The sequence below is a fragment of the Brachycentrus maculatus genome, unplaced genomic scaffold (genome assembly GCF_059751285.1).
Source record: "Brachycentrus maculatus isolate JH-2025_06_01 unplaced genomic scaffold, ASM5975128v1 h1tg000602l, whole genome shotgun sequence".
NCBI classification, from domain to species: domain Eukaryota; kingdom Metazoa; phylum Arthropoda; class Insecta; order Trichoptera; family Brachycentridae; genus Brachycentrus; species Brachycentrus maculatus.
The window spans coordinates 707,597-723,480 of record NW_028281341.1 but is presented as its reverse complement, the minus strand read 5'-3'; the positions used below and the strand labels follow the sequence as shown (position 1 = coordinate 723,480).

The window sequence follows — 15,884 nt, the reverse complement described above, 5'->3', positions numbered from 1 at the left end:
AAGTTTGAAGTTTATTGCTTGCAGTATATAAAATAAAACGATGATGTATCATCGGCTTACTTCGTGAAGAGACCAACTTCATTTTAATTAGAATTCTGCTACAAACCCTTGCCCGCATCCCAATAGTTTTAAGGTCACACCATAATATAAATGCAGTGTTATCTTGATAGTTAACACTCGAAGGAAAGGTGATCAGCCCTCCGCTTCAGGTACCATTCCAGGGTGATATTGAATAAATATCAAAGTGAAAAATTACATATATTTACTCGTATATTACCCCCCTTGGGAATCGAACCCGGGACCTCCAGAACGGTAGCCGAGCGTGCTGATCATTACACTAAGGAGGCGGACTAAAGATTAAAGAATAGGAGAGCTTAAAAACATTACAATTTGTATTCTAGAATACATAATCTGCGGACATAATCTCTTGATAAAGCTAAACGCGATTAAACTGTAATATGATTTTTTAATAAAATTAAACACTTGAATAATCCACTTTATCGAGTTTTATTTTTATTTACGACTAGTTTCGAAAACGACAATTCGCTCACTCCTTTCAAGAACGTCATAAATAAAAAAACTTGATTTTTCAGGAGAACGTTTTTAAAGTTTTAAAATATAATACAATGTATTAAAAATAAATATCAAGCCACTTATTGAACTTTTTACTGTGCAACAGATCTTTTAAGGTAAAACCTGAAGGATTTTTCTCCATTTGAAAAATATTTGGTATATTAAAAAAAATAATTAAACAATATCTTTTCTTCAAAATGCAAACACAACACTTTCTGCCCTGTAGCGGGTAAATATTAAGTTAAAAATATGCCTCTTTTGCTGGGATATAGTACATTTTCTGGGCATTCCGAAAACATGCACAACTGAAAATTTACGATTTTTGATTTATGACGTTCTTGAAAGAAGTGAGCGAATTGTATTCATCTTCTATTATTTCTTTCTTTTATTGAATTTGCAAACCATATCATTGAATTTGCAAACTATATCATGGAAACTAACCACTCATTAGACTCTCATACACTTAAATTATTACACTCTGTTACAAATAAAGGTCAAGTCATGAATAATTTAGAAAATTTAGAAATACATAAAAATTTAAATTCAGATAAAACAATAATTAATAATATACTGTTTCAAAATACGTCACCATTATTATCAATGATTCCTTTTACAAAAAATGTTGTTCGTTAACCCCCCCTCCCTATATTTATTAACCTATATATACACCTAAATATATTTTTATTCGTTAGTTTTAATTTGTACCAGAAGATGAAAACAACTGTCGTGTTCGAAACTAGTCGTAAATATAAATAAAACTCGATAAAGTGGATTATTCAAGTGCTTAATTTTAATAAAATAATCATGTCATTCCACAAAGTTAATGCCGAATCAATAAATAATGTAATATGATTTAATACTATTTTATATTACTGAAAATTTTAATTTAATGATTTTGACTGTAAATAAAAATAAAACTTGACACTGGCAGAAACTGGATTGTTGATTCTTCTTTGACCCTGTTTGCACCAAAGTGGTGCATAGGGTTTAATAGGCACCGCAATGTTTGTTTTGGGATTCAAATGGTTGGATTTAGATTTGGAATATATGTACTTATGTAATTCCTGTTTTTGTTATCCTATCAACTTACATATGGTATGTGCAAGATTTGTACAATAAACACAAACAGCTGTATAAATTTCAAAAATTAGCCAGTAATCAATAGTCTGTTTTTGTATAGTTGGAAGTTATTGCTTCTTAGTGACACACCCACCTATATACAAATATTTTACTATAAACCATTATTATATATACTAACTACCTTACCATCACGCCGTTTCCCCGTAAGGGTAGGCAGAGAGCATAGAACGCCACACCACTCTGTCTTTCCAAACATTCTTCGTGAAGAGTCATATTGACATGCATGCATCTTCTCATATATACCCGCCTAATTTTTCGACTCCTGACCTGACCACTTTCAAATATTAAATAAAAAATAATTAATATTTAAAGTTAAGTAAATAAATATGCAAGGGAGCTGGCGGCCGACAGAAAAGCCTGGAGACAGTTTGTGGACTCCATATGCTGCACATAGGGAGCGGATATGGTTTTAATAATAAAATGGTAAATAAATAGTAGTATAAATGTATAAAATTAACTAAATAAATATTATTCTTTGACATATCAACAAAGAAGAAGAAGTAAATGTAAGTCTGGGCATTTATGGGGCTAACGACCGTCATAGGCTGGTTTAAGTGATCACTTTACACACGTGTAACACTCACCAATTTTACTCACGATTGACAACCATACTACCTACTCAAATTCTTGCAAGTTCTATATATATGATCCAATTTCGAAACATTGAAAAAATTACTTAAACTTCAACTTAAATCACTTAAACTTCACTAGAGACATCTATCGGTAAAATGAAAAAATAATATTGTCAAAAAATAGTATGAATAATAACTCTTTTAATTGGAAATAATCCAGATTTGTGAACAAGTATTTGGACACACTCAAAATGTTGTAACTAATTCCTTCGATCTCTTATCCGCACCCCAATGGTGCATAGGGCACTGCATCATATAAACGCAGTGTTATCTTGATCGTTAAAACACGAAGGAAAGGTGATAAGCCCTCCGCTTCAGGTACCAGTCCAGGGTTATTTTGAATAAATATTAGAGTGAAAAAATCACTTATATTTATTAGACCCCCCTCTGGGAATCGAACCCGGGACCTCCACAACGGTAGCCGAGCGCGCTGACCACTACGAGCGCACTACGGAGGCGGACAAAAAACAAAACAAATAGCAAATTATCCAGAGAAACAAATTCAAGCAAACTTACACTCCAAAAGTGTCCGTTTTCTTATTCATTAGTGAGTCGTTAGTCCTGATGCTCGTCTCGGTGCCCATATTTCAATATCACACAGTCTGCACTAATCAACGGCCAATCAAACGATATCAACAAGTCTGCAGCGAAACGGCACAAGCGATGCGTCGCGTCCAGCGCAATGTACTGGCCGGTGACTCGGTCGGCCGTCGGAACCCGACTGGAGAATGGGAGAATTGGTGCCTGAATACGCGCGGAATGGAAAAAGCAGCTCGGATTCAACGTTCTCACTGTAAAACTGGCGATTCCCACTCGTGCAAGTACGTAGAGGGCCATATAATGTTATGCTATAAAGATCGATGAGAGGAATTTAAACTAATATACTTGTACAACGTACCCAGTGACACATAACTCGTATTCGCACGTAAAATTGTTTTCATATTGGAACTCGATTTGCTAAAAAATCTATAAGGCCATTGAATGGAGAACTAGTGGGAATCACTACTTCTCCGTGTATTTAGAGTGTCATATGATGTTCTGCTATATACTCGTAGATCGATGAGAGGAACACACTTGAACACACGAACACACTTCGCTCACTCCTTTCAAGAACGTCATAAATCAAAATTCGTCAATTTTCAGTTGTGCACGTTTTCGGAATGCCCAGAAAATATACTATATCCCAGCAAAAGTGGCATATTTTTAAAATAATATTTACCCGCTACAGGGCAGAAAGTGTTGTTTTTGCATTTTGAAGAAAAGGTATTGTTTAATTATTTTTTTAAACATACTAAATATTTTTCAAATGGAGTAAAAACCTTCAGGTTTAACCTAAAAACATGTGTTGCATAGTAAAAAGTTCAATGAGTGGCTTGATATTTATTTTTAATACATTGTTTTATATTTTTAAACTTTAAAAACGCTCTCCTGAAAAATCAAGTTTTTTTATTTATGACGTTCTTGAAAGGAGTGAGCGACTTGTTCAACGTACCCAGTGACACATCGCTCACTCCTTTAAACAACGTCATATATCAAAATTCGTCAATTTTCAGTTTCGCATGTTTTCGGAATTCCCAGAAAATGTACTTTATCCCAGCAAAAGCGGCATATTTTTAAATTAATATTTACCCGCTATAGGGCAGAAAGTATTGTTTTTGCATTTTGAAGAAAATGTATTGTTTAATTATTTTTTTTAACTATACTAAATATTTTTCAAATGGAGAAAAAACATTCAGTTTCACCTAAAAAGATCTGTTTCACAGTAAAAAGATCAATAAGTGGCTTGATATTTATTTTTTATACATTTCATTACATTTTTAAACTTTAAAAACGATCTCCTAAAAAAATCAAGTTTTTTTTTATTTATGACGTTGTTGAAAGGAGTGAGCGACATGACTCGTATTCGCACGTAAAAATATTTATTTCAACAGAGAAATTCATCATTATAATACACGAGGACATACAAATAATAACAAAATACATGTGAGGCGATAAACACATCTAAGTTTGGAGTAACGTCCTCACAATATATTGCCTATACCCAGGGGCGTGCATTCCATGTAGGCAGAAAAGCAGTGCTTACCATAGATTATTCGCGTTCATATAGAAACACGACCAGTGCCTACTATGCCTTATCCTTACCAAACCGTACTGCCTAACCTTAATAAAAACTCTATGCACGCCACTGCCTTTACCCAAATTAACCAGCTGCTGACATACATAAAATAAAATCCAGTCAGGGATCCATAATAAATTAACTGAAAAAATACTTCATTGAAAGATATTTGTGTTAGTGATTAGTCATAAAATTTTGTCATTTATTTCCTCTAAACATGCTTCTCACCCGATGTTTTTTTTATATGCCTATTTACCCGTTTTTTGTTTTATATTTTGTATGCCTATTTTTTATATGCCTATTTTTTAATATGCCTATTTGCCCGTTTATTGTTTAATATTTTGCTTTGATTAAGTTTTGTTTAATTTTTTGTAACTTTTTTATTCGTTTTTCAGTCTTGTTAACTTAAATCCCATGTCTTGAATGTTTTTCGCAGATACTTTGTGGTACATTTTAAAAGCTTAATAAAGTAAAACAACTTTGTTTTAACCACTTTTTATTGGTACACTTTATCCAACCGGTTTCGACAAGAACCTTGTCATCATCAGGGTTTATGTAATAAATTCAAAACATTGAAATAGGTACTTGAGTATTTCAATGTTTTAAAATTTAGTACGTAAACCTTGATGATGACAAGGTTCTTGTCGAAACCGGTTGGATAAAGTTTACCAATAAAAAGTGGTTAAAACAAAGTTATAAGTTTATAAAGTTAAATCCCATGTCCCTTGGGTACTCCTATATGACGTATGTATGTAATGTATTTTAAAATAAATAAATAAATCATATTGGCAATCTTTACAGCCATTGAATGAACTTGGATAAGACAATTTGTTTATTTATAAAATTTTGTTTACGTTTCACTTCTCAACATTTCATGGCACATGCTTTCATTTATAAACACATACTTTAAATATAAACAAATAGTCCCCCATATGCATATCCTGAACGTGACTATACAATATTACAAATTACACTTAAGAATGCAGCTCATTTTGATCATTTTAAATTGTAAAAACAGGTGTAAAAATAAGATGAATAGTGAAAAAATAAGTAATATGACTATGTACTCGTACATACACATAAACAAACACACACTAGTGTAATGGTCAGCACGCTCAGCTACCGTATTGGAGGTCCCGGGTTAGATTCCCAGGGGGGTGTCAAATAAATACATGGTAAGTGATTTTTTCACTCTAATGTTTGTTCAATACATATTACCCTGGAGTGGAACCTGAAGCGGAGGGCTATATACACAAATATATATATATATATATATATATATATATATATATATATATATATATATATATATATATATATATATATATATATATATATATATATATATATATATATATATATATATATATATATATATATATATATATATATATATATATATATATATATATATATATATATATATATATATATATATATATATATATATATATATATATATATATATATATATATATATATATATAAAACGCCGCTTCTCCGCAGGGGTAAGCAGAGAGAATAGAACGCCAAAGCAATCTGTCTTTGCAAACGTTCTTCGCCTTTTCCACGTTCATGCATCTCTTCATACATACCCGCCGATTTTTGCACTAAGGTTCATTTGTATATATTATGTTAAAATTATTATTAAACAAACGTTACTTAATAGCGTAACATATTTGGTAACAATATTATTACAATGTGTATTACAAATATGCGTCATTATTACAGTACACCTTTCATTTGTAGAATTCACTTGTGGTTTTTAATAATGATTAGATCATAAACTATACGTTAACGTAGGTATCTTTTTTCCAACCGCATTATGAATTATATATTCATTTAGCGTTTCATATTTTTAAATACATTTAAATTTTTGACATAATTTCTTTGTTTATTTGTATTTATTAGAGCAGAAATTTTATGCCTTTTTCCAAATTGTTTGTTCAATGTACAGGATGTATCAATAAATTATAAATAATTATTTTTAATGCACACCGTTCTGGGTTCGATTCCCAGGGGGGGCTCAAATAAATATAAGTGATTTTTCACTCTGATATTTATTCAAGTTACACAGAGGAGCATGGAGCGAATTATGCTTGGAATAACATTAAGAGACAAAAAAAGGAACGATTGGATCCGACGCCAGACGCAGGTCTGTGACGTGGTAGAGCGAATTGCTTGGCTGAAGTGGAAGTGGGCCGGTCACATAGCCAGAATGACCGACGACAGATGGACGAAACGCGTTCTGGTGTGGAGACCGAGGAACCAGAGGCCTCAAGGACGTCCACCGATGAGATGGGTGGACGACATCAGGAAGTTTGCTGGAAGACAGTGGATGGGGACGGCGCAGGATCGGGAGGAGTGGAGGCGGAAGGGGGAGGCCTTTGTCCAGCACTGGTACCTGAAGCGGAATGCTCACCTTTCATTCATTTGTTAACGATCAAGATAACAGTGAATTTATATTATGCAATCCCCTATGCACCATTGGGGTGCGGATAAGGGTTTGAATATATATACATATACATATTTATTTATATATATATATATATATATATATATATATATATATATATATATATATATATATATATATATATATATATATATATATATATATATATACAGTGGGTGGCCAAATTATTAGGGACACTTGTCCTTTTTTGTAATTTTCAAGTTTAAATGAATTTTATGATTAAATAAATTTGTTCTAATTAAAAAATATTATTTATTTTTGTTGCTTGTATCACAATTATTGTTTTTAAGACGTAGCAATGCTGCAAGATATCAAAGAAGTAAGTTTTTTTCTCATTTTAGTGTTAATTAGTGAAAAATGGTGTTGCAAAATCAATGTAATTGACATTTTTTATTTAACATTATGTAATTAAATACAAATTTAATTGGTCATTAATAACACACAATGACAAATTATTTTTCATAACATTGTCTTTTATTTTAAAATTATAATATAATTATAAATACATAAATTTTCAACGTATTTTATGTATTAATTGTTAAATCATTCACAGATTTTTTTAAGTCTACTAAGTTGTATTTTATTGTGAAAAAACACATAAAAATTAATATTATGACAATTGTTTCGCTTAGTTATGTCATTTTCAAACAAATGCGAGGCGAAACAATTGTCACTATATAAATTTTTATGTGTTTTCCAACAATAAAAAACAAGTTGACTAAAAAAATCGGTGTTTGATTTAACAATTAATGCATAAATTAAAATAGAGTTCTACAAATTAAACGCCAAATCAATAAATAAATTTTCGATGGTCTATATATTTAAACTTTAGGTGTGCCGCGGAATTCTAGGTAGAATTTCGGTGTGTCGCAGGTGAGAAAAGGTTGCGGAGCACTGATTTAGGGAATCGATATTCCCAACTCCGCTCCGTCGTACTACCATATACTCGAGTCGTGTAATTATCTTGCCGTTTTGAAGGGTAAATGTACCTAGATGTATAAATAAATAATATGCGTATGGTGGATATGTTTGAACATTATACTTGTAGTTTTTTATTAGGAAAACCGACGGCGACAAATACAAAATAATAAACAAAATATTAATTACAAAGGCGATTACAGGCCTTCGAAAATAGATACAGGACAACATTTATTCGAAAACAAACACCCTCACACAGATATACGGTCACATGGACAGAATAAGGTACTTTTTTTTAAAATCCCTTACCGCACCCCAATGGTACATAGGGCACTGCTTCATATAAACGCAGTGTTACCTCGATCGATTACACACGAAGGAAAGGTGATCAGCCCTCCACTTCAGGTAACAGTCCAGTGTAATATTGAATAAATATTGGAGTGAAAAAATCACTTATATTTATTAAACCCCCCTGGGAATCGAACCCGGGACCTCCAGGACGGTAGCCGAGCATGCAGACCATTACACTACGGAGGCGGACAAGGTACATACAACATTAAAAGTTTAAAGAAAATGATGTAGCGATTTAACGAATTCTGGGCCTTACGTAATTTTATATATGAGACAATGGTCCTGACTCCTGACTCAATAAGAACAAATGAAAACAATACCAAAAAATCGTAAATCGATTAAAATGATTGAGTTAATTATTATCGGCCCTAATTTTACTAACAAGCATGATATGAATAAATACAAAAATTGTATGAGAAAAATAAATTCACTTCGCAAATCATAATTAGTATTACTGTTTTTATTTGAATGACTTCTCGATTTGCAAAGAAATATTTATCAGTAAAAATAAATTAGACTAAAGGTCAAGTGCATAATATCACATAATTTTTAATACCTTTTATCAGATTTTAAGAGATGATTGATTTGATGTCATTTACTATAGTAAAAATAAGTGTCTATGGAAACAAAATGATAAGCCCACAAATAAAAGTGTCGAGCCCATAGATAGAAGTCCAATTTTTTCCACATTTAGTAGGATATATAACTCGAAATGAACAAATAAACAAATAATTATTTTTCATATGATAAATTCTTTGTATTTGTTTTCATGGATTGAAATAACTATTTGATTACTATCTGTACCAGGCCACGCTTTGCTTTGACCACTCTGGTTGAATAGAAAAAAAATAATTAGGAGCAAGCTTTCCGCCATGATCAATGTTTAGTATAGCTAGTATTGCTGATGCCTTCAACTGCTCTCATTGCGGTAAAAAATGTTTTTTTTCTTCTAAAATTATGTTTGAGACTATTACGGGTACATAAAACGAATTTTATTTCAACGTTATTTCAATATTTCAAATCAATTGGTAAATAACTATAGGATATTTATGATTTTGAATAAACGAACATTTAGATATTTATTTTTATAGAGATATAAAAACACGTTCGTATTCAAATGCAACGTTATGTTGAAATTTTAAAGCAACCGGTTAATACTAAGTATATGATATTAAGGATTTTGAACGTACGAAAAATTACTTTTTTTTTACATGGATAACAATAAAACAATTGTGTGAGAAAACATTTTATTTATTTTTAGGTTACTAAGTAGAAAAGTAAGGCTAGGGAAATTTAATGTGAAAAAAACATCACAAACAGCCAGACCAATTGAAAATAAATATTTCTTGAATTTAATGGAAATTAGAGGAAATCTCGAACCCGTGACGCTTTCGAGAGTCTAAAATATTAATAAAAAACAATTACAGAAATAATCACATCAAAGATATTGCACTTAAGATATAAATATATAGAAGACAAGATTGATAATCCTGCATTCGTATATGGTAAAATAATAATCAACGACTAGAAATACAATGAAGAATATTAAAAACGTTTAGTTGACAGTGATTGTTTGATTCCGTTATCACAAGTTTGATATAAAATGTTTTTATAATATAATCTACAAATTAAATCTTATCTGAAACATTCGTAGTTTGTGATAAGACTCAAATAATTGTCCAAATTAAAAATTCATTACTGAAATATTTTTTTGCCTAAGTTGTTTGCAAAAGTTGACGTTGGAACTATTCATAACACTGGCCAACAATCATTTTGTAACTGAAATTTTGATGACTGATTTTGGACTAAGTTAATCGTTCTTATTTATTTATTGATTTGGCGTTTAATTTGTAGAACTCCATTTTAATTTATGTATTAATTTAAAATCAAACACAGATTTTTGAGTCTACTAAGTTGTATTTTATTAACAAAAACACATAAAAAATTATATTGTGACAATTGTTTCGCCTTGTTAGGGCATTATCAAACGAATGTCTAATAATAATCTAAATAATGCCCTAACAAGGCGAAACAATTGTCACAATATAATTTTTTATGTGTTTTTGTTAATAAAATACAACTTAGTAGACTCAAAAATCTGTGTTTGATTTTAAATCAATACATAAATTAATCGTTCTTATTCAAAATCTAAATGGTGACAAGCTTGTATCACGTCAAGTTTTGATGTTACAGTCATATTATTGTTTGTATGAACCCCATACGTTGGAACCGTAATAATGGTTGGTATCTAGACATGTTTTAGTCTAAGGTCTCAAGGATTAAAAAAAAGCATTGGTAATTATGGAGTAACAGTGGAAATATATTAACTTATTAATATTGAATACGATAGCATTATATGTTTATATATATGTACACATAAGTAATAAGGTAAACTTTAGTCAATATCAGAATTAAAAATATCCATAACTAAAAAATCTGACGTGCTAATTTTTTTTTTGCTTTCGTTTTTTAATTCAGCTATGCAAAGTGCATAAAGCTCAGGTATTTTCATGCCAGTTACAAAATAAAACTTGTAAATTGTTGGCCAGTGTAATTAATAAAAATGCAAAGCTGCTTCCGATCAATCACGTTCGTTTTTTATCCTTTTTTTAAATCTATATATTTAAGTACATGACTCCTTTGACATTCAATCTGAAAAATAAATTTACATATATTTACTTCATAACATGACGTAAATGGTTTTATGATATTTATTCAAAAATAAATATTTTCTTCCTACAAATATATTCACTGAAACTAATTGGTTTATGGCTTTGATTGATTAAAACTTTATTCCTCCCAGATTGGTATATTTGCGAAGGGTATTCCCGAACATATTTTGTTTCTAACATATCAATGTTATTTAATTATCAATGATATAAAATAAATTACATACAGTCATAGAAGGACGAATGTCCCTATGTACATACAATGTGTATCGGGGACTGTATCCATTCTTCTGTGCTTGACGTTCTTAAATTTCTGCCTTTTACACTTTTTATATTTTATATGGATATTTATGCCAATGTGTATATGTGTGTATGAGTTTATATAATATATATATATATATATGTATATATACATATATATATATATATATATATATATATATATATATATATATATATATATATATATATATATATATATATATATATATATATATATATATATATATATATATATATATACATATATCTGAAATATTAAATGAGTTATCTATGGTGTATTTTATTTTTTATTGGGCAGTTCAAAAATATGACACTTAACACACGAGTAGACCTTGATTGGATTGAAACTTAGATTATCTTTTTTTTTATAAAAATAGAGTGTTATCGCGCAAACAAAAAGTTTTAAAAAATCGTTAAGAAACATTAAATGTCATTTTGATAGAATGATACTCATTACACTTTTTGAAGAATAAAAAACTATGATTTTACTATCCCAATATATTAAGTATTGATAGACATAACACGACACATATTAAAAATCAAGATACGTTTGCAAATAATTCCTTATTTAAAAAAAAATGTTGATTAAAATTTTAAAAAGATGCCGTCAGCGGGCGATTGAAATTGTTCATTGTTCTTACCTTTTTAAAACATTTCCCATTTCACGGCATCTCAGAAGATCAAGAACCCAACAACACATAACTAACAAAAGCAACAAAACATATTGAACTAACACACCATAGTTAGAGGATAAAATAAAGTATGAAATAATTAATCTTACTTCGATTTGATCTTCCTTTCTTGCTCCATTTTGAACTTCCTTTTTCCTCCAAACACCAATAAATATATGCACTAAGTACTAAATAAGAGTCGTCAACTCCCTCTGCCTGACATACGGAAACTATTTTATAAATACATATTTTTAACACAAAAATATAATAATCCTTGTAATGTACGCTCGGGTACAAAACTTCTGTACTTAATTTAATACGAAGGAGGGGAGATTTTTTTTGTATGTGCGTATTTTAGATACTGTGTGGCGTTTGGATATTGATATTTTTAGAAATGATCTGGCTATATAATATGTAAATGGGTACAATATGACGATAGTAACATCAACAATATTATTTTTGCGTAGACAACACAAAAAATGTAAAGTAGACAATGAGTGGCCATTTTTTTGCCTTTGATTGTAATTGATTGATCATATAGTTTTTACATTTTAGAGATGTCATATTCTGGCGGTTAATTGTTTGATAGTGATCGTCTTCCTGTCTTTACTTATTTATAAGTGATCTTCTTTGATTTTTTTACTTGTTTTATAGTAACCATCTTTTAAGTTTTAATTTGTTTAAGAGTGATCGATTATTTAGTCTTTACATTTTTAAATCGATACAACGCAGGAAAGAAGAAATGAAGAAACACTGGCCGACCGCCGTAGAGGTAACACCTCTTTATACGCCTGATTTTGTAAAGAATTTACATTGGATATTTTTTTTGTTTTTTAGAATATTTATATGTATATATATATATATATATATATATATATATATATATATATATATATATATATATATATATATATATATATATATATATATATATATATATATATATATATATATATATATATATATATATATATATATATATATATATATATATATATATATATATATATATATATATATATATATATATATATATATATATATATATATATATATATATATATATATATATATATATATATAAAACGTTTATCACCATTGAAATACTAAAATATGTACTGCTAAACTAAAATATCTAAGAACAAAATAGTTGTATGGTATGCATATATTTTTGTATCAATTACCCATATCAAGAACGAAACCATATCCCACGAAGAAATGCATTATTTTTGCATACATTGAAATAAAAAAATAAAAATTTCACCTGTAACCTTTAAAAAATTATTTCGAATCAAAACTTTACCTGGATTTTAGAGAAAAAATTAATTTGGGACTTAACGAATACTGTACCGGGCCATTAAAGTATGATCACTGTATGTTTACGCTTTTGCTTGTTTGAGAGTGGCCACTTTCGCGACTTATTTGTATCAACTTATCAAATTATAACACATACATGTTATGTTTTGTTTTCGAAGGGAAATTTTGTGCGCGATTGTATTTTTTTATTATCCAATGATAACACGGGTAGCCACAAGATATGTGTGTTCTGATATCTAATATAAGAGTTTTTAACTTGATTTTTATCTCTATTTTGTGTAATTATTTTATTATGTTTTTGGCATATCGCTCAAGAACGTCATAAATAAAAAAAAATGATTTTCCAGGAGAACGTTTTTAAAGTTTAAAAATATAATACAATGTATTTAAAAAAAAATATCAAGCCACTTATTGAACTTTTTACTGTGCAACAGATCTTTTTAGGTAAAACCTGAATGTTTTTTCTCCATTTGAAAAATATTTAGTATATTTTGAAAAATAAATAAACAAAACCATTTCTTCAAAATGCAAAAACAACACTTTCTGCCCTGTGGCGGGTAAAAATTAAGATAAAAATATGCCTCTTTTGCTGGGATATAGTACATTTTCTGGGCATTCCGAAGACATGCAAAACTGAAAATTGACGATTTTTTATTTATGACATTCTTGAAAGAAGTGAGCGATATATGGTAACCTACTGATTCTAGTAACAAATCAGAGAACTCCAGATCAATGCTCACAAAGCATTTATCGTTCCAATACTCGTATACGTTTTTCTTTTACAATTAAACAGTCGAGTTATGGTCCCTTGGTTAGCGACGCGGATTCTAAGTCAAAGGCTAAGGGTTCGACCTCCATTCTTTGATTCATTCATATCGATTTTTATTTTCAAATGCAAGCTGATTAAGCTAATCTCAAAAAAGTATTTATTTTAAATATATCTGTAAAACATAAGAACTCAAATATATATATTTTTTAAAGTTCGCTTTCACTTCACTGTGATTTAACCGGGAAAAGGACACTGTAAAAATGATTTAGAAAATAAATGCCACTCTCACTATTTGCAACTACTGTTGGAACGGCATCGGTCCCGCAACAACAAAGGCACGCTCACCAAATTAAATGCGCTGGTTGCGTGCTGGTAAGATCACTTTGTCCACAGCATTTGTAGTCGATCGAAGAGTGAGACGTTTGTCAACCAATTCTTCTGGAATACACAGCTCTTTCAGATAATCTGGAGCCATATTATATATTATAATAACTTACCAATTCTGAATACTTACAATTTCAATGCACCTCTCAAACATTCACCATTAAAATACTAAAATACTTCTTAGTTAAAATATCCAAGACTAAAATAGTTGTATGGTATACGGTATACATATATTTTTGTATCAATTCCCCACATCAAGAACGAAACCATCTCCCACGAAGAAAATTATTATTTTTAAACTTGACAAAAAACAATGTGTTAACGATCATCGACCCAATATGCGTTTTTTTTTTAATCGAGTACATTGTTTTGAAGGTTAAAAAAAATGATTTTATTAAAAAGGTATTATTTTGATACTTGTCCGCCTCCGTAGTGTAATGGTCAGCACGCTCGACTACCGTTCTAGAGGTCCCGGGTTCGATTCCCAGGGGGGGTCAAATAAATATAAGTTATTTTTTCACTGTAATATTTATTCAATATTACCCTGGACTGGTACCTGAAGCGGAGGGCTGATCACCTTTCCTTAATGTGTTAACGATCAAGATAACACTGCGTTTATATGAAGCAGTGCCCTATGCACCATTGGGGTGCGGACAAGCGTTTTATTATATTATTATTTTGATTCTAACTTGACTTTTACATCAAATCGACCAAAATCTTTTTTTTAAGTAATAATTTTATTAAACATTTTAGATGTGTCCAAATCCTTGTTTACTAATCAGGGTTTCTCCACTCTGGAGTTATTTTTACATTTTGACACCAGACCAACCATTTTTAACCAGCCCATGGTAATACAGGTCGTAAGCCCTGTAAATACCTAGACTTTCATAATCTTCCTCATCTTTTAAATAAAAATAGTCTTGAAAACATATTACAAACATAAACATATTGCATATATATCTAATTTTATAATAATATATATCTCACTCCTTTCAACAACGTCATGTACCAAATATCGACAATTTTCAGTTGTGCAAGTTTTCGGAATACCTATAAAATGTTCTAAATCCCAGCAAAAGCGGCATATTTTTAACTTAATATTTACCCACTACAGGGCAAAAAGTGTTGTTTTTGCATTTTGGAGAAAGGGTATTGTTTAATTATTTTTTTAAATATACTAATTATATTTTTCAAATGGAGAAAAAACATTCAGGTTATACCAAAAAAGATCTATTGCACAGTAAAAAGTTCAATAAGTGGCTCATATTTATTTTTAATACATTCTATTATATTTTTAAACTTAAACGATCTCCTGAAAAATCAAGTATTTTTTATTTATGACGTTGTTGAAAGGATTGAGCGATGCGTATTATGTATGTAATATGAAATTTTACAAAATTAGTTTTATCTGTTCAAAAAGGATTTGTCTTTTAAATGAAAATAGTTTCAGAATTCAATAGTCAATAACTTTACAACATTTTGAGCGTGTCCAAATACTTGTTCACAAATCTGGATTATCTTCAATTATAGGAGTTATTTTTCATATTATTTTTTGACATCTCATCAAAGATGAAGAAGAATATGGA

General features: G+C 29.8%; 1 protein-coding gene across 2 annotated transcripts in view; it reads right to left on the bottom strand.

Moving 5' to 3' along the window:
* The window catches only part of LOC148301135 (epidermal retinol dehydrogenase 2-like), a 38,248-nt gene extending 26,116 nt beyond the window's left edge, over nt 1-12,132 (bottom strand). Inside the window, exon 1 of one of the 2 annotated variants that reach the window (XM_088273747.1) lies at nt 11,939-12,132. In XM_088273747.1, the coding sequence (XP_088129873.1) occupies nt 11,939-11,967 (29 nt within the window). In that variant the 5' untranslated portion in view covers nt 11,968-12,132. Of the gene's footprint in view, nt 1-2,861; nt 3,098-11,938 lie in introns of those variants that run through there. The other variant, XM_088273746.1, reaches the window with a different exon arrangement.
* Nucleotides 12,133-15,884: the final 3,752 nt, after the last annotated feature.